The 27,934-nt window shown below is 38.1% G+C and overlaps 1 protein-coding gene across 1 annotated transcript in view; it reads left to right on the top strand.

The window, feature by feature from the left end:
* Nucleotides 1–249: 249 nt before the first annotated feature.
* gemin8 (gem (nuclear organelle) associated protein 8) overlaps nucleotides 250–27,934 on the top strand; it is a 79,442-nt gene continuing 51,757 nt past the window's right edge. The window contains exons 1-3 of the mRNA XM_051926668.1: nucleotides 250–262; nucleotides 1,500–1,591; nucleotides 2,445–2,874. Of these exons, the coding sequence (XP_051782628.1) occupies nucleotides 250–262; nucleotides 1,500–1,591; nucleotides 2,445–2,874 (535 nt within the window). The remainder of the gene's footprint in view (nucleotides 263–1,499; nucleotides 1,592–2,444; nucleotides 2,875–27,934) is intronic.

The following is a 27,934-nucleotide window of genomic DNA, read 5'->3' as shown; positions in this document are numbered from 1 at the left end:
TGTAATTTCTGTGACATCACTTGCAACATATTCACTTAAGGGCATCACACTTGACATGCCTGTTCCAAGGCGCTTGTTATGTAAACTAATAAAATAATAAATTGCATTGTATTTTTACTTTTAATAGAATAGATGGCTCATTCAGCTGTCACTATACCCTAATAAAAGATGTTTTAAATAGGAAAGAAATGATAGGAAATAAAATAATAACCTGCTAAAGGAAGTACCATTCCCATTGGAGCTCATTAAATGACTAGCAAAGGTAAGTAGCAATGGTATGATTATGGGGGTCACAAACCTAGGTTCTGGAATAACTGTGTACACTCCTTTTAGCTGTCAAAGGAATTTATTTATTTACACAATTTATTCCTGCTCTCATTTTGCATCATTAATGAAGGCATATCACCAAAATGTTTAATGGACTTAAATGGCAGTAGTACTCTCCATCATTCTTTTTTTCATTTCTCATGTATTTTTTTCTTCTTTAACTATTACCTTATTTAGTTATAGTGTTGGTTTGTCTGTTGCCTCAATTGTGCTGCATTTGCAATGTGGCGTTTAATGAAGTGAAAAACACCAAGCATTTTGTTATACTACATGCATTAAAAAGTTCATTTTAATGGACGTTAACACTGAATATGCCCAACAGGATAGAACTGCTCAGCAGGCAGAAATAGGATTATATTGTATTGATATTTTATATATTCCCAAGTATTTTTAATTGGCAATTATGCATTTGATTTTAAATATATGGTTTGGCTCCTCTTGTTGTGATATGTTAGATTGTATCTTTTAGTGACTGGCCCACTATGGGAAATACATTGCATTAATTTTTTTGCTTTGCCTGACCCTTGTAAATGGAAGTAGTTCATTTTATCAGGTTCGAAAATTTAAGTTTTATATAACCTGTTTGCTGCTTTGGGTAGCCAGTGAATGCCACAGAAACCTTAAGGGTATTTTACAGCGACTATATTTTTGTAGAAATGGAGCACATTTTTTTTCCTAGAGCATTAATTTTAAGATCCCATTACTTTTTCCTTGGGTCTCATCAAGACAAGGAAGAAAGCTTTCTAGCTCAGAATTGTATGCCCAGAATGAAACTTTAAAAATATGAAATCAGCAAAGCATGTATCCCTAAGCAACTTATCATATTTTGGAAGAGTAAAACTACTTTTTCAAGTTTGGTATTTAAATAATTGAGCTACTTCAACAAGGTTTCTGACATCCTGGTTTTGAATCCTGTACCTGGACATTAATTTGCTGCAGAAATTTCAGGAGATAAATTTTCAACATATACCTTTATGTGACAAAATGCTTTAGATTTTATCACAATGTGATATTGATACTGAAGATTGTTATTTTCAGATTTTCTGCTTCAATGCTGTTGCTATAAAAAAATAAACTGAAAAAACAGCCTCTTTAAAATTAGTTACATTATACACACATGTACCAGGGTAGGATTTTGTGTCATACAGTCAAATTTTTTGCCTCTATTTCAGTTCCACCACTGAAAATTGAAGATAAATTGACATTGTCAAGGGCATATACTGTATATGTCTATATCTTTTCATCCACTTCTTGTTTAAGTTGGGTAAGGGGCATAGGCTATCAGAAACCAGTTATATAGTGAATGCCATAACAGGCACCTAACTATATTCATTTACATCGGCTTGTTATTGGGGATTGTCTCACACAGCATGTGAGTGGCCCCAAGTCCAGTGTAGAACATGAAGATTAAGAGCTCTTTGTGAAGAACTAAAGAAACTGCCAATTTAGTTAGCTGAGCCAAATGAAGTCCTTTTGCTCAGTTTAGCATTCAAGCTTTTTAAATATACAGTATATGGTCATGTCCTATATATGCAACAAGCTCATTTCATTTGGTTTCACTTCAGTGAAATATTTTTGAACTATTGACTCATGATTTGTTTCTGTTTTTTTTACCAAGGAGCAATGTTTCATGCTCTTTCTCAAACTATAAATGTGAAATTAAATTAATAATATCTGTGTACTGTCTGCATATCATTTACGTATTGTAAGGAGATAACCACCCTCCCTTGATGATTAACCAAATAAAATACCAAGGAAAATTTATTTTTCGCTTTTAAACATGTTGGTTTCATGCATTTAAGGATGTTTTAAAATGTGCATTTTTTTATTTGTCATACCCCTTTTTACTGCAAAATGTTTATTTATTTTACTGTCACAGGACTGCATCAACAAATTAGTTTAGTAACCAGTGTGGAACTCCAAGTTTCACCAAGGTACTTAAAATAATATGGCTGGTAATGTGATCACAGTAAGATTATTTTGTGATATATAAATATTTTCAGACATTAACAGAGTTAGGGGAAAGTACAGTTTACTATGGGCACTGTAGTGGATTTCTCTTAATTTATTGTGTGTTTGAAAGTTATTTTTTGCTTTTTTTCTTGCATTATTGACAGAATGAAGATGCTAATGGAGATAAGGCTTGGTATATGCACCAAGCTTATTCTCGATACTGGCGACATTATCACCAAGCAATGTTATGGCAAAAAAAGCATAAACAGGCTTATAGCAAAGCAGTTCAGAGCATTGGCTGTTTTCATTTTAGCTCATCAACAATGAACACTCATCGCTATTCTGACTGGAATGAGGACGACTATTCTGCTTATTCTTACTGCTTTGGCTCTGGCAAAGAAAAAAATTGGACCTATCATTCAAAATTTAGGAAAGGGGAAGATGGCAGAGTGCTGAATGTAGAAGACCAAGAATCAGAAACTGATGAAGAGTCAGAAACTGATAGCGAAATTGAGTGTGATGTCACCAACATGGAAATAACGGAAGAACTACGCCAATATTTTGCCCAAACAGAGAAACACAGAAAAGAGCTTAGTAAGTACCGAAGCATAACCGACCAAACTGTTCATCATTAGTATAGTAAGCTGTTAACTCTTTCTAAATGGTGAATCACATTGGTGTGTTTTAGTTGTTTTACTTTTAGGAGCTTTAAAGAATAGTCTTTAATTCTTAAAATGTTTTTCAACATTTTTCTCCTGTTTGTACTACTTTATCAAAAAGAGAAAAATTAATTGTGGAATAGAAAGAGAAACAAAACCAAACTACTAAGACATGTAGGTAAATCTGAACATTTATAACGGCTTTTAAAAATTATCTGAATGGAGGCAACTTAGGTAAAGGCTAACTAAACAAATTAGATGAACTGTCATCACCTTCTGTTTAATGACACATATGTCCTTTGTGTTACATGTACAGTGCTTTGAAAAAGTATTCGGTCTCAAAAACCTTTCACATATACTATGTGATTGTGACAACCTGGGATTTTGATCAGTTTAATTGGATATTTTTATTTGTAAATCAGACACTTTTTAACAGTACTACCCAAAAATGAAGAAAAATTAAAAACCATTAAAATTTAATCCAAAAGGCTAAAATGTCATCAGTTTGTAGTACTTGATTGCACCACCACTTGAAGCTGTTATCGCAAGTAATTTTGCACAATGTGATGGAGCAATATTTGCCAGTTTCTCTCTGCAAAATTGCCCAGTCTCTGCCAGGTTAGTTGGGAAGTGACAATGGGCAGCACTTTTTAGCTCTTGTCTGAAATGTTTGATATAGTTAATTCTTTTAGGGCGCATGTCGACTTTTGTCGACAGGAGGGGTTGAAGGCGAATGTCGACAAAAGTCGACATCCAGGGATAGGGGTCGATAATCAGCTGTTAATGGCGACAAATCTCACTGTCACGTCACAGGCATTCCCTCTGTGCTTGGAGGAATGCTAGACTCGTTGACTCGGCAAATAAACATTGCGTGTGCGTGAGTTGCGAAATGTAAACAAAGGCAAGATGGCACCGACATGTGAAAAGGCAGCGAAGCAAGTGCAGAAAAGAAAACACTCGGCAGGCGATGTTTTGCGCATTATCGCGGAGTCGGACTCTTGATTTTTCAGAATCGGACTTTATTGGCAGTGATCAGGAGATCGAGCAAGAGAGTTAGAAGCAGGCATCAGCTGATCAGACACCAGCCGATGCCGCGCCAGCGGATCTGCTGCCAGTTGAGTGCCTTCGCGCAGCCAATGCATCTACGGCAAAGTTCGCATGGGATAAATACACAGACATTGATCCGTTGAGAGCCGATCTGGCTACCGGAGTTTACAAGACGGCATGGCTTGCTGTTGGACTACAGATCACCAGCTGCTGTACTTCAGGCTGCTCTCTCCTGCTTTTCAGCTACTGTCAGACGAGACAAACAGGTAGGCAGAGATTTTTTTTGAATCGCGGGCTGCGTTTGCATCGCATTCTCGTTTTTCAAAGTGGAAACCCACAACGAAAGACGAGATGAAGCGCGCTGTGGCATTACAAATAGAGATGGGACAGAACTGGTGATGTAACTTCAGGGAGCATTGGTCCAAACGTGTTTTGTCCCCTGGTGGCTTAGGTACGTGCTGCTGCAAAGTTTTATTCACTTCTGTAATAAACAGAAGCAAATCCCATGGGGTGAGCCAGGCTATAATGCCATACATAAAGTTCATAAAGTTTCAGAAGATGAAAAGAGGTGACAATACGGTTTTCATGCAGGCAGAAAACTTGGTGGAAGTGGCATGGCACGATGGCAAATAGGTGACTTGTCTCTCTACAGTACACACTAACAATATATGTTAGAAAGTGCAGCAACAGGCAATTGAAAAATAGGCATCAAAGCAACACATATTGTAAGGAGTGCAATGTGGCAATGACTGAAATTGGCTGCTTTGAGCGAGATCAGACTTGGCTGTGTAAAATGTATGTGATATGTATGTGAAATCATAGAGTATGCAGGCTCATACAAGATGCAAGACAGTAACATTTGTCAAAAGTAAATTTTTTTGTGGATTTGATGTGTTAAACAATTGCTTTGTGTTCTTTTCTAAAAATGTTAGTTTTTGGAAAAATATTCAGCCCTGGGAGAAAAGAAACAAAAAAAAATTAGCCCTAAAAGAGTTAAGGTCAGGACATCAATTTTCTTCCATTCTTCCATTTAAACCACTCAGTTGTTGGTCCAGCAGGTTTTCCTAGAGGATGTTTTTTGTTTTTTTTTGGTGTGGAATATTCATCTTTCCATGAGCCTGATCAAATTTTTGAAAAGTATCCCACACTTATATATATATATATATATATTTTTTTTTTTCCTGACTAATGTGCTATGTTAGATTTACGGCTTATATATGTGTTGTTTTTAAGCCAAAAGAAATTCACTTTAGTCTTATTACACTACAGTCACTGCTTTTTCTTGCCACTATGGCATAAATGTCCTTTCTGCACTGTCATGATGATTGTTGGAGCCTTGAACATCCTTTCCAGTTGCAGTCACTGACTTAGAGAATAATTGGTGTTGCTGTAGCTTCTTTCGCAAGAGGCATTCTTGTCTGCCAACAAAGTTCAGAGGAGTGGCCTGACCATGACAATGTGACTATAGTTTCATAGTGTTTTCCACTTCCTCATGATGGACTGTGCTGAGATCTGAGGTATGTTCAGTGCCTTTGAGATGATTTTGTACCCATCCACAGATTTGTGCTTCTCTGTAATTGTATCCCTGACTTGTTTTGATTTGTTTTCATTTTGGTTTTCCTTTTTGAAAATCTGTACACTAGTGTTGGACCAAAGTGAGAAGATGGTATTTATCCTTATAAATTAGTTGGGAACGGGTGATCTACCATTTCCTACACAGTTGGAGACCATTAGCAAATTGAGCGAGTTGGTAAGGTAATACACTGCACCTGAGCAAAGTTAGCTTTATGTTTTGAAAGGGAATGAATATTTTTTTAAATTACACAATGTTTTCTTATCAGAAAGGTTTTCAAAAGTTTGTAGATCAGTTGGGAAAAAAAATCTTACAATATATTAAAGTAAGTTTATAATCGGAGTCAATAAAATAGGAAAATAGTTTATTTAAAGTACCATACTTGTTAGGAAAAGGCATTCACAAATTAATATGCACTTCACTCTCTTAATGTGGTATTTGCTTTTGAAATGAATACTCTCTTAAAGTGCACACTTTAGGGATTTGTTTAAAATTTACTAAAAATGTCTCAGCAGCTGATTGCTGGTAAAAGAAAGGAGACAGGCTTATTTTAAATAGACAGTGGGTGTTCTAATTTAGGTATTTTGAACATCCCCTGATATAGTTTTGTTCTCCTGTTGTATTCATTAGTTTAATTTTGGTTTGTTATTGCCATATTGTTGCTGGCAATTGTGCTTCTAGCATGGGAGGGTTTTAAGAAGGCAGCCAGAGCTGTGTGTACTGCTGTGCTGGTTCATGTGCAGAAGCATTTTCTTCCACATCAGTTTTATTTTCCTTGTAGTAAAACACTGCATATCTACAAATCTACTTTAAAATACAGTGGAACCTCGGTTCACGACCATAATTCGTTCCACAGCTCTGGTCGTAAACCGAGTTGATCGTGAACCGAAGCAATTTCTTCCATAGGATTGTATGTAAATACAATTAATCCGTTCCAGACCGTAGAAACTGTATGTAAATATATACATTTTTTCAGTTTTTAAGCACAAATATAGTTAATTATACCATAGAATGCACAGCGTAATGGTAAACTAAATGTAAAAACATTGAATAACACTGAGAAAACCTTTAACAACAGAGAAAACTAACACTGCAATAGTTCGCGCTATAGTGCTAGGAACCGCTCTCGCTAAAAACACTTTTTTTAATGAGTTTTAAGCACAGGGGAAAAAAGGAACATTTGAAAAATCCGTAATTTAATAAACCACCAAGAAAAGTAACACTGCAACAATGCAGGCTACGAACCGATCACCGGAAACATAACTGAAAACAAAAACAAGCCTTCTCTAACTTATGCGTCCCTCAATCACTCTGTGTGTGTGTGCGTGCGTCTCTCTTTTGCGAGCCTGGAGCGCTCCTGTGTGTGTGTGCGTCTCTCTCCTACCCCCCCCCCCCCCCCCCCCCCCCCAGCCTGTGTGTGTGTGTGTGCGTGCGTCTCTCTATTGCGAGCCTGGAGCACCTGTGTGTGTCTCTCTAGCACGCAACTCTCTCTCCCCCCGCCTGTGTGTGCGTGCGTCTCTCTTTTGCGAGCCTGGAGCGCCTGTGTGTATTGTCACGCTTGGGTCACAGATTTGCACAGAGACACACGAGGTTGTAGAAAAAAAGGAACTTTATTCAAAGCACTGCAAACAAACATTTGTCTCTTTTCAACAGTTTAAACGTGCTCCATGACAAGTCAGAGATGACAGCTCCGCCAGGAGCACAGATTGTCTGAGAGAGAAAGAAGGAGAAGCAAGCAACCAATTTAACAAACTGAAAGAAGCCCGTGCAGGCTTTTTAAGAAGGCGGAGCACCGCGCGAGAGGCATATTACGCGACAGAGCCGGCAAGAAGGGAAAGGAGGAATGTGAAGGTAGTCTGTCCATGTTTCTTAGGGGTTTTCCCAGGGGCGTCTGTATTCTCTGGGGGTGCGATCAGCTTTGCAGCTCACAGTGTGTCTGTCTAGAGCGCTCCTGTGTGTGTGCGTGCACACGCCTCTCTTGCGCGTGTTCCTGTGTGTGTGTGTGTGTGTACAGCCCTCTGTCTCTTGCGCTGCCTCTCTGTGTGTGTGTGCGTGTGCGCGCGCGCTCTCTCTCGCTCGCTGCACAGGAAATGCACAGGGAGAGAATGAACATCAACAAACCGAAAGGGAACCTGGCTTGTTCGTAAACCGAGTGTTTGGTCGTGAACCGAGGCAAAAGTTTGGCGAACTTTTTGGTCGTAAACCGAGTTGTACGTATACCGAGACGTTCGTGAACCGAGGTTCCACTGTATAGAGAAAATGCTTAAATTTTTATTTGGTCATAGATAATAAATTTATAGATAAATATTTGTGCCACTTTTATATGTAATTTGCATTTCATTGTTACTTAGTATGGTCTCCATTTTTTGTCCCACAGTTTTTTCAACACTGTAATGAAACCATTTCTTTTACTATGTCTGTCACCAGGTGAATTTAGGTAACAGTGCCTATCCTTTGGTCAGTTGCTACTGTACATATGACAAATGAAGGGAACTTCTGATGTAGTAGCTCTAGTTTAGCTGGCCAAAAGTAACAATGGAGGAAAAACTAAGAGAATCTGAGATTGGGACAGGATTGATTAGCCACTTTGGTTTTCTTCCTGTATCACAAACATATGTGTGATAGTTGGTGATTATAAAATGTCTCAGAGTGAGTAGATTGTGTGTGGTGTGTGAGTGCCCTCTGTAATGGATTAGTGTTCCAGTGTCTGGTTCCTTCTTTGTGTCTGATGCAGCCAGAACAGGCTTTTCCCAAAAATAACCCTGAATTGGATTTATCCCATTTTAAAATGTTACATTGCCCATTGCATATTTGTTTTGCATATTTGTGTGCATTTCACGTGAAACATCATATTTAAGTATTGAAAATACTGACAAAATGTTTCCCCAACTAAAAAAAATATTGTGGCAAAATCACAGGTGAGTTTGAACGCCTTGAACACCCTAGTTTTCCTGACATGCGCAGGGAAGTTTATATGCCCTTATCACCTCACCAATTGCCTGCTGATTTTGCTTTGCCAATGTGTCAATTAGCGGCATCAGCCTGCACTCATCCCCCATTCAGCCAGCTCTATGCCCTTCCTGACACTAATTCTCTCTGTTCTTACTTCCAGCTCAAGTCTGCATTTATGACTTTATCTAGTGATGAGTTATAAGGAACTACACAGGTAAATGATATATCATGATTTGAAATACATATATTTCATGTGTGTTCTGTGTCTACAACAATCTGTGTAAATCTAGGATGACATGAGAAATGTGAGGCAAGACACGTTGAACACATAGCTAAAACATAATTTTTTGTATGTTGTTGGTGTGCAGTGTAAAATGTGTAAAGACTGAAGTCCAAATATCAAATAAACACTACCACAAAGTGTATAACAGAGCAAGTATGCTTTTATTCAAGAATAAAACAGATAAAAAATAAATTGTTCAAATGCCATGTTGCTGTGAATGTGTTTTTAAAAAAAAAAAAAAAAAATCCTAGCATACATACTTTTGGCAGTAATCTGATTCCATAGACATTGCAATGTCTGCTCAACAAGATACCAAGAAGAAATGATTCACCCATGTTTGTGTGCCTGCTTTTATCCTTTCAGCAATAACTTTTAAGTACCATACATTTGCACAGACTGTTACAGACTCAAATGAAATGTATGTTTTTATTATATAAAAATAACAATAAATCATAGCTCACTACTCAAAGCCCTCCATGCGGGTTGAAGCTGGGATTAGAACCCGTGACCTCCTTACTGCTAGGCAGCAATGTTATACATTCACTTCCTGCATGGATCCGCAACGCAGCAGCATTACTACTGTGACACCTGCGTTAGATATCAAATATAACTGGTTGAAGACAAAATACACAAATGTCTTTATTTTGTACTGACTGATATTTGAACTTAAGTTTTAACACATTCACAACAATATGTCATTTGAACATTTTTTTTATTCTGAATAAAAGCACACTTGCTTTGTTATACCTTTTGTGAAAGTGTTAATTTGATATTTGGACTTCATCTTTACACATTCTAAACTTCACATCAACATATTGTTATTACTATAACATGAAAAAATGTCTACCATTTGCAATGGAGAGAAGGAGCTGATTAATTTTTAGCACCTGAGGTTTCATCTCACTTCTGTCATGCCCTCTTGAAGTGCAAACACTTTCAAATATAAAACATGAAATGTGCATGCCGAAGGAAACCACAAATGAGAGAGTGAGAGAGGCAAAGAAGATATACTTTTATTGATTAAAGAAAAATGAATACCTGCAGTTGAATATATTTGAGCAAGAATTTGCTAGTAAATTTTATAAGGGATAAGTCAATAATACATTTCTTAACTCTCTATTATTAAAAAAAAAAAAAAAAAAAAAAAAAGCGGGCAACGATACATGATCTTCTCGGAAGTTCTCGGAAGACATTTAAAAGATCCGTGAGACAAAAAAGACTGGCCACGGAGCGTCTCGCAGGGACCATAAACATAAGACTTGGTGCAAAGAGATTGTTCCAGGGCCATCTCGTGGGGTCGTGGAACATGAGATTCTTGCAAGACACGCCCTTCTTATCAAATAAGAGCACGGTCAGCCAGCAAAACACTCAGACATGTAAATGCACATAGCACACACAGATCCTGTGCTCTCGGCACATATAAAACGTATAAGGACAATACGTTCTAGATGAAGAGCAGCGTGGAGAAAAGAGACCCAAAAGCGTTGGAGAGAAAAAAAGGCAGATAAGAGATAATGAAAGCAGTGGAATTCGAAAGGCTCAAACAAACGATGGCACGATACACATGCAGAGAAAGGTACAGAATATGAAAGCAGTAAAATTCTAAAGTATTGTCGCGTCCCAGCCAAGTTGAAGCCTTTTTTGTTTTAAGTGACTGTTAGGTCCGATTGAGGGAGAGCGGGTATTGATTAATGTGGTAAGTGGGGGGGGTCGGCGAGGGTGCTAGAAAGTTGTTGTTTGGGGTTACGAAGTCTGCGATTGTTCAAATAGAACTTTTGCGACACTTTATTACGTCAGTTGCTACAGTATAAAAAAAAAAAAAAAGATAGTAAAGATCACATTAGCGCAAACAGAAGGTAATTAATCATCAGAACCAGGTGTAATTGAAAAAATAGCAGGACAAATTGAGGTCAGAAATAAAAGGCAAAGAGTAGAAAACAAAGTCTTTATGCCTTTACAACTTCATAAACACGTTCACAAACTTACACATGCAGAGCAGATTATGAAAGCAATGGAATTCGAAAGGCTCAAAAAAAACTTTTGCGTGATACAAATGTGGAGAAAGTTAAAGAATATGAAAGTAGGAAAATTAGAAAGTATAAAAAAAGAAAGTAAAGATCGCAGTAGTGCAAACAAACGGAAATTATTACTCGAAAAAGGGAAAATAAACACCACGGACCAGGTGTCATTGGGGAAAAAAAAGCAGGACAAAGCGAGGTCAGAAATAAAAGACAGAGTAGAAAACAAAGTAAAACATCATAAAGAGGTTAAAAAAGGGGGCCAAACACATGCAGAGCAGGTTAGAAATAATGAAAACTGGAATTCAAAAGAAAAAAAAAACTTAAGCGCGAAACACATGCAGAGCAACATACAGAATATGAAAGCAGAAAAAAACGACAGTGTCAAAAAAAAAAGAAAGTAAAGATCGCATTAGCACAAACAAAGAGAAATTATTACTCAGAGAAATAACTAAAAGGCGTATAGAGATATGTCAGAAGTATGTAAATATTGTAAGGCTTTGAAGTTTAAGTCAGAATTTCAAAAACGGGGTTTACCTCACATGCATTTATTGGTTACTTTGCAAAAAAAAATTAACTGCTGATGATGTCGATTGCTTTGTCTGTGCTGAAATTTCAAACAGAGAAACCTATCCTGAATTATGGTACAAAGTCATTAAACACATGTCTCACTGACCTCATTTAAAAGATTCAGCATATTGGGACCCGAAAGATTCCAAATATTGTTTTTACACAAGTTCTGAAATAAAAGTGAAACTAATGAAATAGCAACAATTCAAAGAAAAAAAAGGACCCGAAAGATTCCAAATATTGTTTTTACATAAGTTCTGAAATAAAAGTGAAACTAATGAAATAGCAACAATTCAAAGAAAAAAAAAATCTTAAAAGTGTGTATCCGGAAAACCAAACACGGGGGTTGGCGAGCGAAGACCCCAAGTTTATTTAAAAGTAATTATCTGTCTACAAGCATATACAAACACATTATACCAATATCTACCAAAACCATTAGTTTTAATTTTTTCGCTGTGCCATTCACTCATATTCCTATAATTTGTTTTTCTGGAATACTGTTTTATAAAGTATCATTCGGCTAGTCAGTTGCCTGTGCCTGTCTCTAATGCATTAAGTACTAGGTCAGTAATTTTTACTTCACATAGGTTACAGACTTTTCTAAATACTCTTTAAAAATTGGATTACCAATCATTTTTAATTTACAAATAATAGTGCTGGCCATTTTGACATTAAATTGTTGGATCAGTGTTGGTCTGACTGTTGTGATGCAGCAATACAAAATGCTGAAAAGGGGTGAAAACCTGACCAGGGCTTCTCTGGTCAGCTTCTGAAATAGACCTTATCCCAGGCAACCAGAACCCAAACTCAAAAGAGTCAGCCTTCCAGGACTGCTTAGGCCCACAATAGGCAATGACTTTTAAAATTCAAAAACATACATTAAGCATCCCAAAAATGCTATTCAAGGAAGATCAAGCCGTAAAACTTCTGATGTAAATGACAATAATAATGAAGAATCTTTATGAATGAATTTATTCACAGAAATCAAAAACACAACAAAAATGGAAAAGTCAAAGTAAGGGTAAAAGGATTTGCCTTAAAAAGGTAACCCAGGTGAATGAGTCCAAATCACCAATCCAAGACAAAATCCAGAAATTCAGTAAACCAGGAAATCCAATAAAGTTCTTCCAGATGTATATTTACTCCACAAACTTCAGTTAACCTTTCCTGTGACCATCTCCTCAAACTCAATGTTTAAGCTGAGGGCATTTCCACAGTAACAACATTATGGTGGCCTTGCTTCTTGGGTGTTCCACCTACAAAACACAATGAGTGTTTTCAAACAAATATAAATAGGCAATACATAAATAGTAATAAATATACATAGCAAAATACAGAAAAAACATAATATGCTGTAAACTTGGGGAAAAATCCCTGCTTGACGTTGACATAAGTTAATATCTTAAATTTTGCCATAGAAATTTTCATATGAACTAAAACATAGTTAAAGTGTGATGGTTATGTAGTGAACCTGGGACATTTCTAGTAATGCTGGGGGCAGAAGCAAACAGTTCCCTGTTCCTGCTCGAAAGATAATCAGAAACAAGTCCACTCTTGAAACCTAAAGGTCTAACTGTGTGTGTTGTTATTGTAATTCAGAAGCTGATGTTTGTAATGGAATGGATTATTTGATAATATGAAGGAAATTCTGGAGATGAATGCCGATTCCCTTGTGACACACATACATCTTTGGGTCTTTGACTTTGGGTTGTCTGCACAGAACTGCAAAATATTAAGAACATTTTTATTGAATATGGCCCCCCGGGTGGAGGTTAGTCCTTTTGCCAAGTAAATGTCAATATTTCAATATTAGTCTTGTTGCATACAACAACAGAGCAGATATTTTTGTTATTTACAGGTCCTTCAGAAATGAATCTAGCAAATCACTGCCTTCTTGTTCATTTGTTCATCTGACTAACAGTAAGTTGCTATGAAATACATACATCTTTCAGTTATTTATGTGAACTGAATTATAATTCCACCCTGCAGTAAGATTTATAATCTTGCTTTAATGTAATATTGTTTACCAGCAAATGGGTTGGATAAAATACATTTAAGCTTGCAGAGATGGCTTCAGTAAACCATCCCCAAACCTAACAAGCTGAAAAGTTTTTGTACCTCTGACTGCATTCTGCCATCTTTTAATCATCATGCTCCGGATTTCATTACAACAACAAATGAAATAGTATAGAGATCTCTTACAGGTTACGAAAAAACTGTCAATAGTTAAAATACAGTTGACCTTTGATATACGACCAGCCTGACATGCAAACAACTTGATTTACGACCAAAAATTTTGTTTCGTTTTACGACCGAAATCTTGCGTTATAACCCGAATGCGGTCACGTGTATCCGCTTGCGCGATTGTAAACAAACAACCGAGAGCGTTAGTAAGCGTCAGTCTGAGCCTAGGTACATGTGTTTGTGGACGTAATTTCGGTCATTGCAGTGATTTACCTATATATATAATTCACTAAGACCATGCAAGCAAGACACATAATTGCTAAGGAAGGAAGAGAAGGTAATGAAGGTAAAGAAAGCGATCACAATCAAAACGAAGAAGGAAATTGTGTGGAAATATGAGAGTGCTGTTCGTGTGACCGATCTCGCTAATATGTACAGCATGTCGAAATCCACCATCTCGACAGTTTTACAAAGAAAAGATTTGCATAAGGAGGCTCCTTCTAAACATCCACCTTCCATTTCATTCTCCTCCTCCTCCTTTCCTGCAGCCCAAAGATGTCAAATTAAATGGTGAGTACAGTATAAAATTGTTGTTTCTAGAATAGAATAGAATGCCTTTTATTGTCACTATACACATGTACAATGAGATAAAAAGCAGCTCCTTCAGTGCAGACATATGTGTAGAACACAAGTAAATAAACAAATGGTGCGAAAAGATGCAAAGAAGTTGCAAAAAAAAAAGTTCTGCATAGGGCTTGTATGGTTGTTTCTTTAGCTTTAGCATAACGCCGGATCTGCGGCCCCGCTTCTGCTTCCTTTCCCTCCTCTGTCTGCGTCGTCTCCTAGACCCGACAACAATCCACGGAGAGCCCGCTGGTCTCGCTATGTTGTCTGGGATGTCGTGCGTGTGATGAAAAACACTCGAAACAGATGTCTGGCTCTGGACACCGATGTCTATAAGGTTCTGACAGGTGTAGTGGATGTTCGCCGAACCGATCGTGCACAAACAAGCAAGAAAAAAAAAGTACAAAAACAACAAAAAAGTGCACTGAAAAGGAGAGCCCTGAGCCGCTGCGACCATGCGCACCGCCATGCTCCTAGCTTAATCTAGCCTACTTCTCGTAGGCTAGGCACTTTTTATAACTTTTTGGTTAGTACATTAGAAAAATTATTGGTGTTTTGGTAAATTATGCACATTATACAACCCTTTTTTATTATGAAAAGGGTTAAGTAAGTGTTGCAGTGGGAGGTTCGGAATGCATTATGGGTATTTCCATTATTTCTTATGGGAAAAATAGTCTTGACTTACAACCAACTTGAGTTGCAACCAGCCCTCACAAACGAATTAAGTTCGTAAGTCAAGGGTCCACTGTATTTTTAACACAGTACACGTTATATTTTTTAATAAATTGATTACACATACATGTATATACACCTACCGTGTGCAAATGTTAAAGACGCATACAGCGCCACCCTGCTGCCTGCGCTTCGGAAAGCAGATCATAACCTGGTTCTGCTTCAGCCTCCATGCAAACCAAGAGTGAGGGAGCTACCTACAACCAAATGCTCATTCATGAAGTGGTCCCCTGAGGCAGAGCAGGCTGTGAAAGACTGCTTTGGAACTATGGACTGGGATATCCTGCAGGGATCATATAGAGAGAACATTGAGGAGGTTGTTGACTGCACTACTGACTACATCAACTTCTGTATGGACATTGTAGTTCTAGTAAGAACAGTACACTGCTATGCTAACAACAAGCCATGGATTACAAGTGACATCAAGGGCCTTTTGAACCAGAAGATAGGGGCTTTTAAAGGCGGTGATCATGAACTCAAGCGCATGCAGAAGGAACTCCGAGTCCAGCTCAGAGCAGCGAAGGAGCAGTACAGGAGAAAGCTGGAGCAGAAGTTGCAGAATAACCGCATGAAGTAAGTGTGGGATGGGATGAAGATCATCACTGGCTGCAGCTCGAAGATGGGGGGGGGGGGGGGGTGTGGACTCCTTATGCAATGACATCTACTTTATAAAACATCTATATCATCTTGAGAATATTATTATAAAATAGTCAAATATTGGTTCTTAAATAATGTTATTTAATAAACTATTCGTGTGTTATGAATCTCCATGTAGACACCCTTCAACTAAACTGTTAGCTAAAAGATACAGTGGGAAGACTTGTATCTTTCTATAATTCTTCAGTTGTTCACTTGTAGCAGTCATGTTAATCACTCTCAAATTTGTTCTCACAGTCCTCAAACAAAAAGCAAGCATTTTAACTCTTTTAGGGCGGATGTCGACTTTTGTCGACAGGAGGGGTTGAAGGCGAATGTCGACAAAAGTCGACATCCAGGGATAGGGGGCGACAATCATCTGTTAATGGCGACAAATCTCACTGTCCCGTCACAGGCATTCCCTCTGTGCTTGGAGGAATGCTAGACTCGTTGACTCGGCAACTAAACTTTACGTGTGCGTGAGTTGCAAAATGTAAACAATGGCAAGATGGCATCGACAAGGGAGTGAAGCAAGTGCAGAAAAGAATACACTCGGCAGACGATGTTTTGCGCATTATCGCGGAGTCGGACTCTTGATTTTTCAGAATCGAATTTTATTGGCAGTGATCAGGAGATCGAGCAAGAGAGTGAGAAGCAGGCATCAGCTGATCAGATACCAGCCGATGCCGCGCCAGCGGATCTGCTGCCAGTTGAGTGCCTTCGCGCAGCCGATGCATCTACGGCAAGGTTCGCATGGGATAAATACACAGACATTGATCCGTTGAGAGCCGATCTGGCTACCGGAGTTTACAAGACGGCATGGCTTGCTGTTGGACACGACAGATCACCAGCTGCTGTACTTCAGGCTGCTCTCTCCTGATGCTGCTTTTCAGCTACTGTCAGACGAGACAAACAGGTAGGCAGAGATTTTTTTTTAATCGCGGGCTGCGTTTGCATCGCAATCTCGTTTTTCAAAGTGGAAACCCACAACGAAAGAAGCGCGCTGTGGCATTACAAATAGAGATGGGACAGAACTGGTGATATAACTTCAGGGAGCATTGGTCCAAACGTGTTTTGTCCCCTGGTGGCTTAGGTACGTGCTGCTGCAAAGTTTTATTCACTTCTGTAATAAACAGAAGCAAATCCCATGGGGTGAGCCAGGCTATAATGCCATACATAAAGTTCATAAAGTTTCAGAAGATGAAAAGAGGTAACAATACGGTTTTCATGCAGGCAGAAAACTTGGTGGCAGTGGCATGGCACAATGGCAAATGGGTGACTTGTCTCTCTACAGTACACACTAACAATATATGTGAGAAAGTGCAGCAACAGACAATTGAAAAATAGGCACCAAAGCAACACATATTGTAAGGAGTGCAATGTGGCAATGACTGAAATTGGCTGCTTTGAGCGAGGTCAGACTTTGCTGTGTAAAATGTATGTGATATGTATGTGAAATCATAGAGTATGCAGGCTCATACAACATGCAAGACAGTAACATTTGTCAAAAGTAAATATTTTTTGTTGATTTGATATGTTAAACAATTGCTTTGTGTTCTTTTTTAAAAAATGTTAGTTTTTGGAAAAATATTCAGCCCTGGTAGAAAAGAAACAAAAAAAAAATTAGCCCTAAAAGAGTTAAAATGCAGATCTAGAGCTGATGCTTGTTGACAGCTGCATTGAATGAATGGAACATAAAAGAAAAAGAACTGGCCAAATGCCACTATTATGGAGCTACTTCAAGTCTGCTGTTTTAATCACACGCTTACTTTTGTATTGCATGCTGCAATGAAAATTCCAACACTTGCCTGTTTGCTTTGTCGGGTGAAGTGCATTCGAAACTTTTTTTCACTGTAGCAGTACAACTTGCCGCATACTTAACCCTTTAACCGCCAACTCCCTAAATATTCCCCAAGCCAGGCGAAATCTGAACAATTTTCGTTTTTTTACTTTTTTACATTTTTTTTACATTTTTTACATTTATTCAAGCAGTATTGACCACTAAATGTTGTGCAAGTTGCCAGTGTATACACGAAATCTATAAATGTAACCTGAATTCTCAGCTAAGCAAAACATCTTGATACCAAACCGTGCCCTTTTCAATGGTAGATACTGTCGAAACTGTAAGCGGCCCTTCCACGACAATAAACTTTCATCAACTGCAACTGACGGTCCTGGCATGTAGGGCAACTGAAATGCTTCAAATAAATGATCAATCAAAGGACGTAGCTTGAACAAGTGGTCGCGGTTTGGATCTTTCTTATCTGGCTCGTTTCTGTTGTCATTCAAATGAAAGAATTTCAGCAGCAAAGAGAATCGGTTACGTGTCATGACAGCTGCAAAAATAGGTGTTGCATACATAGGATCTGTAGACCAGTACATCTCAATATCTGGTTTTCTGATTATTCCCATCAACATCAAAATCCCAATGAATTTTTTCATTTCGTTTTCATCAGTGTCAAACCAAGCACGAACACGGGAATGTGGAGGTAAATTGGGATTTTTCTCAATAAACTGTGCTGCATACAGATTTGTCTGATGAACAAAATGTCTGATCAAATCAGGTGACACAAACAGCTCATAAAACTGCTCAGCAGTGTAATTGTTTACATCAACAATAAAGCCACACGTTCCCTCAAACGAATGCAGAAAAGGTAGTTCACCACGGGCAGCAGCCCAGCTGAGATGCTGGGGATACACCCACTCAGCGCCGTCATCCGATGCGTCTTCATTCACAGTATCATGCAGCGCACGTTGCTGCTCATCACTGTCGCTAAAATCTTCTTCAGAACTGCTACAATCATGATCAGAACTGTCCAAAATCGCCTGCAAAGCCTCACTTGAAGTCAGTTTACGTTTCGCCATATTCACAGCTGTTACATGCGAATCACGTCACATGACCGGCCAAAACAACCACAGACTTGTCGAAATACAACGTAGTAATAATACCCACGCCAAACCGTCAGTTATACTACTTGCCAGGCATTCATATAACCACAGGCAAATGTGCCGGATAATTCCGGCAGTATGGCGTTAGCAATAAAACAACGGTGCCGGATATATCCGGCAGAGGGCGGTTAAGGGGTTAAAGAGAAGCAATGTTTATTAGACTTGCCAACACACAAACTTGTGATGCAGTCACAAGCACATGATGCAGCACATTGAAAATCCTAGAAAGGTTTTTGGAACAACGGTGAGTCATCACAGTAGCTCTGCAATAGGCAGTGAGGTTGCTCCCAGTGGGGCTGGCATGCAGCGCACTTGTCTGCAACACATCTGCCACAGGTGCCCAGTTGTTTTTAATGTGTCATTGTCACATAGGAATCTGCTGCCCTGCATGTTCAGATGTCCATACATCTGATTTAATTGTCAAAGTTGCAAATTTCAGTTAAAGAGGACACATCGTTTTATGCAACATAGTAAAGTGCCTTTTCTGTAGAAAGCCTTAACAGGTACATTAGTGACATCTGCTGGATCAGACGCCAAAAACAAAGATGAACAAAAATCTACTATAATAATAGAGTAGGATGGAGATTCACAAGATTGTACTTTTGAGACTTTAAGAATCAATATTGAATGTTTAAAATAATGATTAATCTGAAAATCGATAACAAACTATCAATTATGGAGAATCCACTGCATCCACTAAACAGTGTCATCTCCAGACAAAGGAGCAGCTTCAGTGACAGACTGCTGTCACTGTCCTGCTCCACTGACAGACTGAGGAGATCGTTCCTCCCCCAAACTATGCGACTCTTCAATTCCCCCCGGGGGGGGGGGGGGGGTAAACGTTAACATTATTCAAAGTTATTGGCTGTTTTTACCTACATTGTTATTACTCTTTAATATTGTTTTTTGTATCAGTATGCTGCTGCCGGAGTATGTGAATTTCCCCTTGGGATTAATAAAGTATCTATCTTCTCTCTCTCTCTACCCCCCCACCCCCCCAGGCCCAGTAGGTACACAACTACCAATAGAGAATTAGTAAAGCTAAAGAGACAAGTACTTTTAAATGTAAATGTATCATAGTGGTGTAATGTATTAGTAGTAACAACCTACCTTGGATTTTCAGACACAACAATGTCACTTGTGTATAAAGAAGGTTGATATGATTTCTCTGGAACTAATTAGTTAACTAATCCCTGAGTGTAATATTGATAATAAAAAGGTATGCCAGAATTTGTAAATCATTGTTAGAATGCCTGTATTCCTATAGAGAGAATTAAAGGCTGAACCTTTTATTGGCTAACTAAAAAGATTACAATATGTAAGCTTTCAAGGCAACTCGGAGCCCCTTCTTCAGGCAAGATGTAATACAGAGACTGGTATTCCCAGAGAAAACAAAATGATACTTGTATGACTTCAAGTATATTTCACATGCAGAAGTTAACTTTTACCAAGTCTTTTTGTTTTGATTAATTAAAAGAAGAAATTTACTTCAGTATGATAAATGATTGGCATGTTTTAGATAAGGGCTGTTGTATGTGATGCACCACCCCCAGATTTTATAATAACTGGCTATATTGCAGAAACAACATTGTGGGTAGTTTATAAGTTGCCAGCACTTAAGTTTCAAAAATGTCACTCTAAAAATATATTTCAGAGTCTTCAGGGCTCTCATAAAAGCCAAGAAATGGGTTGTAGCATTAAAGTGGTGATAAATTCAATAATTCACGAATTTTTCTTCCAAGGAAAAACAGACTTGATGGGATTCTTTATCACATAGGTAGTGAGAATTCTCATTCTTAATTTGTATGCAGTTGTTAGTTTTTTTTTTTTTAATAGCACAATAAGGTTTTACTGGCTTCTGTACAAATTTTCTTTTTTTGCGCTAAGACGTTGTATGCCAGTGTTGTAATATATGATTGTTTTTATATATAAATGTTTAAATTCAGACTGCAATAAGTAACAATAAGTGTCATGCTTGGTTTCTGAGAATGCTGAATGTAATGCTAACTTTTGAACTCAAAGATCATTAGCATTTTTGGTACAGATGGAAGAAAAATGCAATATGAAGTAAACAATGTACAATAAGTTGCTCTATATCTTGCACCAAAAGATGGGAAAGCAACTTATTAATGTGCTGTTCCGTTACGTATATTAGTATTACTGGTTTTTATTTTATTACTTTTTAAATGAGCAGTAACATTCTTTTGCTCTGACAGATAAGTGCCAGAATTTCTGCAGACCTCTTAGAGAATATAATTGGAAATGTAATCTGCAATAAAATTCTGCTTATTTAGGTAAAACCTTGTCCTTCAGAATAATTTTTGGACTACCATTTTCACCAAGGATTAGAGAAGTAATACACTTCATTCATCACTATGGTAAAAAGCAAACAACAATGAAAAAGCAAAAAAAAATAATCTTTACAAATTAAGCAGTTGAATCTTCACCGCCCTCTGCAGTGCTTTATATTCTTGAACCTAGCAGATGCCATACCAAGATGTAAGGCACCCAGTGAGGATGAAATCCACTGTGTGTTTGTAAATGTTTGTGAGAACAGATATAGAAATGCATGCTGCCCTCAGAAGTATGAGCCATAGAGGTGCTGGTGAGACTTTTTCATAAGAGACCAAAAGTGTTGTCCTCATTTTAGTTCGTCAGTTATGATCACTTCAAGAAATTAAAGCAGCAAACTCTTTCAAGAGCATCCTCTCTAGATGGAAGTATGCTTTGTATACCATATATGTGACGAGGTCCTTGGTTTTGCTGAAATTAATGGTGAAATTATTGTCCTGGAGCCACTCTTTTAAGAGGTAGACCTCATTTTTGCAAGGCATCTCATCATTGTTTGTGATTAGGCCTATGACTGTGGTGTCATAAGCAAATTTAATGATGGGGTTGGAGCTGTGTCTGGTCACATAACCATAGGTGAACAAGGAGTGCAGAAATGGGCTCAGTACCCTACCCTGTGGAGTGTCAATGTTGATGGTCAGTGTAATGTGATGTTGCCATTCTGTACAAGCTGAGGTTTTTATTGGTTAGGAAATCCAAAATCTAATTTCAGTGAATGATGTGAAGTCTTAAATTGATGAGTTTATTTGTCAGGTTTGCTGGTAAGATAGTTTTTCATGACAAATTGTAAACTATAAACAGAACTTCAATATGAATAATTATTATCGAGATGTGGTAGGGCAGTACAAAGTTCAAAGAATATGGCATTGTCTGTGGATTGGTTTTGGAGATATGCAAACTGAAGTTGATCAAGACTTTCTGGAGTGTACTTTTTCAGTTCTAGCACAATCTGTAGTTATTCAGACAGACCCATTTTATTTTCTTATGCACAGGGATAACTGTTGTCCCTTTTGAAGCATTGGGGGACCACAGATTCTCACGGTGAAATATTAGACATATCACTGTCAGCTGATTTGGTTGTTACAGGTTTTTAACACATGCCATTAAATTCTAACCGAATTACGTGCCTGGTGAACATTAACTTATTTAAAATGTCCTCCTTATATCATCTACAGAAACAGAAGGATGAATCATGTGGTGCTACAGACAGTTTTTATGTTTAAAATTATTAAATTGGTCTGGAAAGAAAAATAATGTTAGAGTTGATCCATGGTTTGTTACTAGGAAGTATGTGGATTGTTTTCTTAGGCACACACATTTTTGATGAATCCCATTACTGTATATTCATTCAGATCTGCCTGGCCAAAAAAAAAGTCGCCACCAAAAAAAAAAGGTCACACACTATATTTCATTGGACCGCCTTTTTAGCTTTGATTACGGCACGCATTCGCTGTGGCATTGTTTCGATAAGCTTCTGCAATGTCACAAGATTTAGTTCCATCCAGTGTTGCATTAATATTTCACCAAGATCTTGCATGATGGGTGCATCACTTCATCTGCCTCTCTTCTTACCCTGATGCGCCCATCACTCTGGGACAGGGAAAATCTGGACTCATCAGACCACGTGACCTTCTTCCATTGCTCCAGAGTCCGATCTTTATGCTCCCTAGCAAATTGAAGCCTTTTTTTCAGGTTTGCCTCACTGATTAGTGGTTTTCTTACGGCTACACAGCTGTTCAGTCCCAAACCCTTGAGTTCCCTTCGCATTGTGCGTGTGGAAATGCTCTTACTTTCACTATTAAACATAGACCTGAGTTCTACTGTTGTTTTTCTTCGATTTGATTTCACCAAACGTTTAAGTGATCGCCGATCACGATTATTCAGGATTTTTTTCCGGCCACATTTCTTCCTCGAAGACGATGGGTCCCCACTATCCTTCCAGTTTTTAATAATGTGTTGGACAGTTCTTAACCCAATTTTAGTAGTTTCTGCAATCTCCTTAGATGTTTTCTCTGCTTGATGCATGCCAATGATTTGACCCTTCTCAAGCAGACTAACATCTTTTCCACGACCACGAGATGTGTCTTTCGACATGGTTGTTTAAGAAATGAGAAGCAACTCATTGCACCAGTTGGGGTTAAATAACTTGTTGCCAGCTGAAAGATAATCGTCCATGCAGTAATTATCCAATAGGAGGCTCGTACCTATTTGCTTAGTTAAATCCAGGTGGCGACTTTTTTTTTGGCCAGGCACTGCATGGGCCACCCATCATGCCTAGAGCCTACTGTACAAAATTAAATTAATGCTACACTGGATGGAACTAAATCTTGTGACATTGCAGAAGCTTATCGAAACAATGCCACAGCGAATGCGTGCCATAATCAAAGCTAAAGGCGGTCCAACGAAATATTAGAGTGTGTGACCTTCTTTTTTTGGTGGCGACTTTTTTTTTGGCCAGGCAATAAATATATATATATATATATATATATATATAATAAACCTCAGTAGCAACCCAAAGATTTTGTTGTCTGTGGAGGTCAAGCCTTTGATAGAGATGGATTCGCCACATTTATGGAAATGTACGTTTGGATCAATATACAGTATCTAAATGGGTTAATCTTCTGTACTCCAGCCCATAATAAGGGAGTGAATATCTGGTATGAAAAAGATTATTGTACTGTCTAACTAATCTGTAGTGCATGTATAAAATGAAATCATGAAGTCACTAAAATAATTTTTTAAAAAGCATCTAATTACTTGATCGTTTTATGTTTATTTTTCTGTGTTACGTAATACATTTCTCAGTCAATCCTGCCATTTTGTTTGGATCTTTTAAGCATTTTAAAATATAGTTTCCTAAACAAAGTAACGTATTAAGACTAGTGAAACGAAATGACAGCAACACACCTGGAGTATCCTGTCAGAAACCTTGGACAGAGTACTGCTCCTTTAATACAAGATTAGTGAGTTCATTTGAGTGGGGACTAAAAGTTACATTTTATGCTGTAACTTTCAGAATAGGGAAATTTTTAAAATTACTCCACATCAAATGTATTTTTGGTTTGTTTTGCTCATTATTATCACATGTACAGTTACATTTTTTCTTAACATTAGAATCCCTGAAGCCTGTGAAAAAACTCGTAATATCAGCCCACCTTAAATCCCTTCGCACCTCTCCTTCAGTGTCTTTTGTTTTGTAAATGTGTCGATCAGCACAAGCAGCAAGCAACCTGCTGTCACATCCTCCACCTTGACGGAGCTCAATTCAGGCAAAATGTTCTCCCAGCTGAAGCCAAGGCTCCTTATCTGCATGTGAGGTTCCTGGAGTTGTATAGGGTAAATAATACAGGGGATGCCTACGACCTTAACAAATGTAAATAATGGAAAAACTATTCTTGCAACTAGATAGAGTGCTTACCAAATTTCAAGCTCAGCTAGCTGCTTTTCTTTGTGTCCCAGTCATTGGTAATTACCGTCAACTAACCCAAAACCCTTTGTCTACCATTCACTCAAGATATGATACCATTTTAGGGCATACTTTAAAAACGTGTGATGTTGTCATGCTTAAAGAGTTTAAGATGGTGATGCAGAATTCTCAGTTTTATAGATATGGAATAATTGAAATAATGTAGTTGCTTACCTCGTGCTTTTTTTTTTTGGGTTAGGCATTCACTAGCTTGACTTATTAGCCATTTGCACTGTTTTTGACCTATTGATTTAGCCTTAATGAGAGTTGAATTTTGCCTTTATTGCTTAGCTTTCTTTTTGTCTACAAACTTTGCCTGCTCCATTTGCCATATAATCTCTCCTCATCCTTTCCTCTCAGCTGCACCTTGTTTTTCATTCTTTTCTGCATAGGGTGTTCACAGCAGTTTTCCTTCCAGCTTACTCTTTAACACTAGAATTACCAGAGCCTACGAAAAAACTCGTATATCCGGCCCACCTTAAATCGCTTCTTAAAACCTTTCTCACCTCTCCGCCAGCGTCTTTTGTCATCTAAATGTACTGATAAAGACAAGCTTCCAGCAGCCGGCTATTCCATCTCCCCAACGACTTAGAACGTAAACAAGCTTTTCCCAGCTCTTGCCTTGATTGATTACCTGGGAGTGAAGTGGAGTTTTAGAGTAGAAATAATAAGATTGTTATTTGGAACACACGCATTTCATATGTGTTGCATTTCTACAGTAATCTGTGTAAACACATTGTTAAAACAGAAACGTGTTATATATTCTAGTAGCAATTGACAAAATGTAGGCATAAACTATATAATGTATGAAGCCTGAAGTCCAAATATCAAAGAAACACTTTCACAAAAGGTACAAAAAAAAGCCACCGCCAAAAAAACCCGCCTTAGTGTGAGACATTGATATGAATTAATTATCACTTCTTCCGTGGCGTAACAGTATCAGTCGCTGACTGGGAATCAGAAGCTCATGAGTTCGATCCTGCACAACTCCCATTTGAGAAGTGTTCTTATTTTCACTATTTTAGAATAAAAAGATACATTTGATTTCAGTCTGTAACAGCTGGTGTAATTTATGATATTTGTAAAGGTTAGCTTTATTTTTTTTAAATTCACTTTTCATTGTCTCAGTTGCGTTCAGGATCCATCCCTACCGCCCCCCACCTGACACTGCTGTTTTTACATAAAGACTCGCTATAGTTCTGCAGTGTATCACGATACATACGACCGCGTGTTTTTTTCCCCCAGTATTGCCAGTCCCCACATGTTGCTGTATGCTGTTTCTTTTGTACTCCAGGACATGCAGAGGAAAGCATAGTAAAGAGCAGTAACTTCAGCGCTATATGCAATCATCAGACACTCCCCATCTGACACTGCTAAAGCTCTGCAGTGTACTTGTGACTGCATTGTCGTACCAATGCTTGCGAACTGAAGTGTCTGCATGCACTTTTCGTGGCATTATACGTGTATTTTTGAGCATGCCCATGTAGCTCAAACACAGGAACATATGTTGATGTAAAAGTATAACAAAACAAGTGCACTTTTATTCAAGACTATAACCGAAGAAAAAAGAAAGCAAGTTACAGTAGGTGGAATGCTAAGAACTGCTGATTTCCATTCTGTGCTATATAACTGTTAACATTTGAATCTGATGATTGCATATAGCGCTGTCTGATTTAGTGTGTGCAAGAACATGCAGGTGGCCAGTTGCTGAGTGCTACAACGCACATTTTTAAAAAAGAAAGAGACAAATATATGTGACGTTTTGAAGAAATCATTTTATGACGCGAATAGTACCAATCAGAAAACATCGTCGAAGTAATGCAATATTATTTGAAAACGAACAGCGTCAGGTTGGGTGTGAAGTTATACTGGCGCTGTTTGAGTCAGATCAGAAGCTGAATAAGCTGAAAAAGCTCCTGTTCTGACTCTAAGTAAAAAAGCATGAATTAATCAACAGAAATAACCGCGATTGACATTTTAAAGTTAACGATTTACAGTGCATACCAATTTATAAATTCAATGTCCGTTTGAGGAAAAAAAAAACACTTTCTTCAAAGCTGGGAATCGAACTTTCGCCTCTGTGGCACAGTAACGCAGTGGTGCTCCAAGTCAGCAAACCGTCCTTATAACTTATTTTTTTCAAGATCCATAACACACAGACAGACAAAGCACTGCATAATACAGAGACAGACAGGCAGAGATATACAAACAAACAGGGAAGGCACATGTATTGAAAGAAAAAAAAAAATCAACATGCGCGTTGTCTCTGCAGCACTGAATAAGCTCCCCCAATCTGACTCTCTAAGTAACAGCGCAAGTACAGACACAAATCAAGTGCATGTGTGTACTGTATAATATTAACAAAAAGAGCAGCTTACTACTGAAAACGGCAAATATAGGGGTGAGTGGGGATCGAGCCAGGACTCTTGATTACACTTGGTTTGCGTCTGTACTTGCGCTGTTACTTAGAGAGCCAGATCGGGGGAGGGGTGATGTTAGAGCGGGTGCGCTTATTCAGTGCTTTTTCTTTCAGTACGTGTGCCTTCCCTGTTTGTTTGTATATCTCTGCCTGTCTGTCTCTGTATTACGCAGTGCTCTGTCTGTCTGTGTGTTATGGATCTTGAAAAAAATAAGTTAAGGACAGTTGTTCATGTTAATTGCAGTCTCAATTGTTAAAAAATATTTTAAAAGGAGCATCCCACATGAAAATATAACGAATTCATTAACTGACAGTGCATACCAATTTACAAATTTTATGTCCGTTTGAGGTTAAAAACAAAAAAAAGAAGTAACACTTTATCCCCAGCGGGGAATTGAACTCATGTTTGTGAGGCAAAGAAAAGCTACTCGGTCTGAGAAGCAAATCTTAGCGCGCTACGCCACGGAAACTGTTATATGGTGTGTGAAGCTTTTATGGAAGTGTTTATTTGATCTTAGGAACTCGGGCTTTACACATTCTACATTTTGTAACATTTATTACTAAAATATGAAAAAGTTTCTGTTTTAGCAATGTGTTTACACAGATTACTGTAGAAATGGAACACGCATGAAATGCAAGTATTCCAAATAGCGATCTATTATTTCTATTCTAAAACTCCAGCAGTTCAGTCACTCCCAGGTAATCAAACAAGCCATGAGCTGGGAAAACTTAGTGAACGTTCTGCGATGGTGGGGGATGGAATAGCCGGCTGCTCGCTGCTCCTCATAATCGGCACATTTAGAAGACAAAAGAGAGGTGAGAACGGTTTTAAGGTGGGCCGGATCTACGAGTTTTTTCGTAGACTCTGGTAATTCTAGTGTTAATATTGTTTAAATGAATAACCTCTTTCATAAATTTAGAGTCGGTTATATAGATCTGTAGGATGTCTTGAAGTTTAACTTCCTCTTTCATAGATGGTCTACCTCCAATGTTTACCACAGTTAATTTAAATCACAGTTGTTATTCTGGTTAGAAATATCAAATAAAACTTGCCTGTCATGGCAACAAACAGCCCACTATTTTATTGCCTGCAGAACCACATGATTCATTCTTATTTGCTTCTGTACTTCATGCAACAAGGATTATGAAATGAGTTAATGTCCACATGGCATCCTGTCCCAAATTACATAGCA

Source organism: Erpetoichthys calabaricus, chromosome 4 (genome assembly GCF_900747795.2).
Source record: "Erpetoichthys calabaricus chromosome 4, fErpCal1.3, whole genome shotgun sequence".
NCBI classification, from domain to species: Eukaryota; Metazoa; Chordata; class Cladistia; order Polypteriformes; family Polypteridae; genus Erpetoichthys; species Erpetoichthys calabaricus.
Note: the sequence above shows the minus strand (reverse complement) of the source record. Positions and strands in the feature narration are given on the sequence as shown.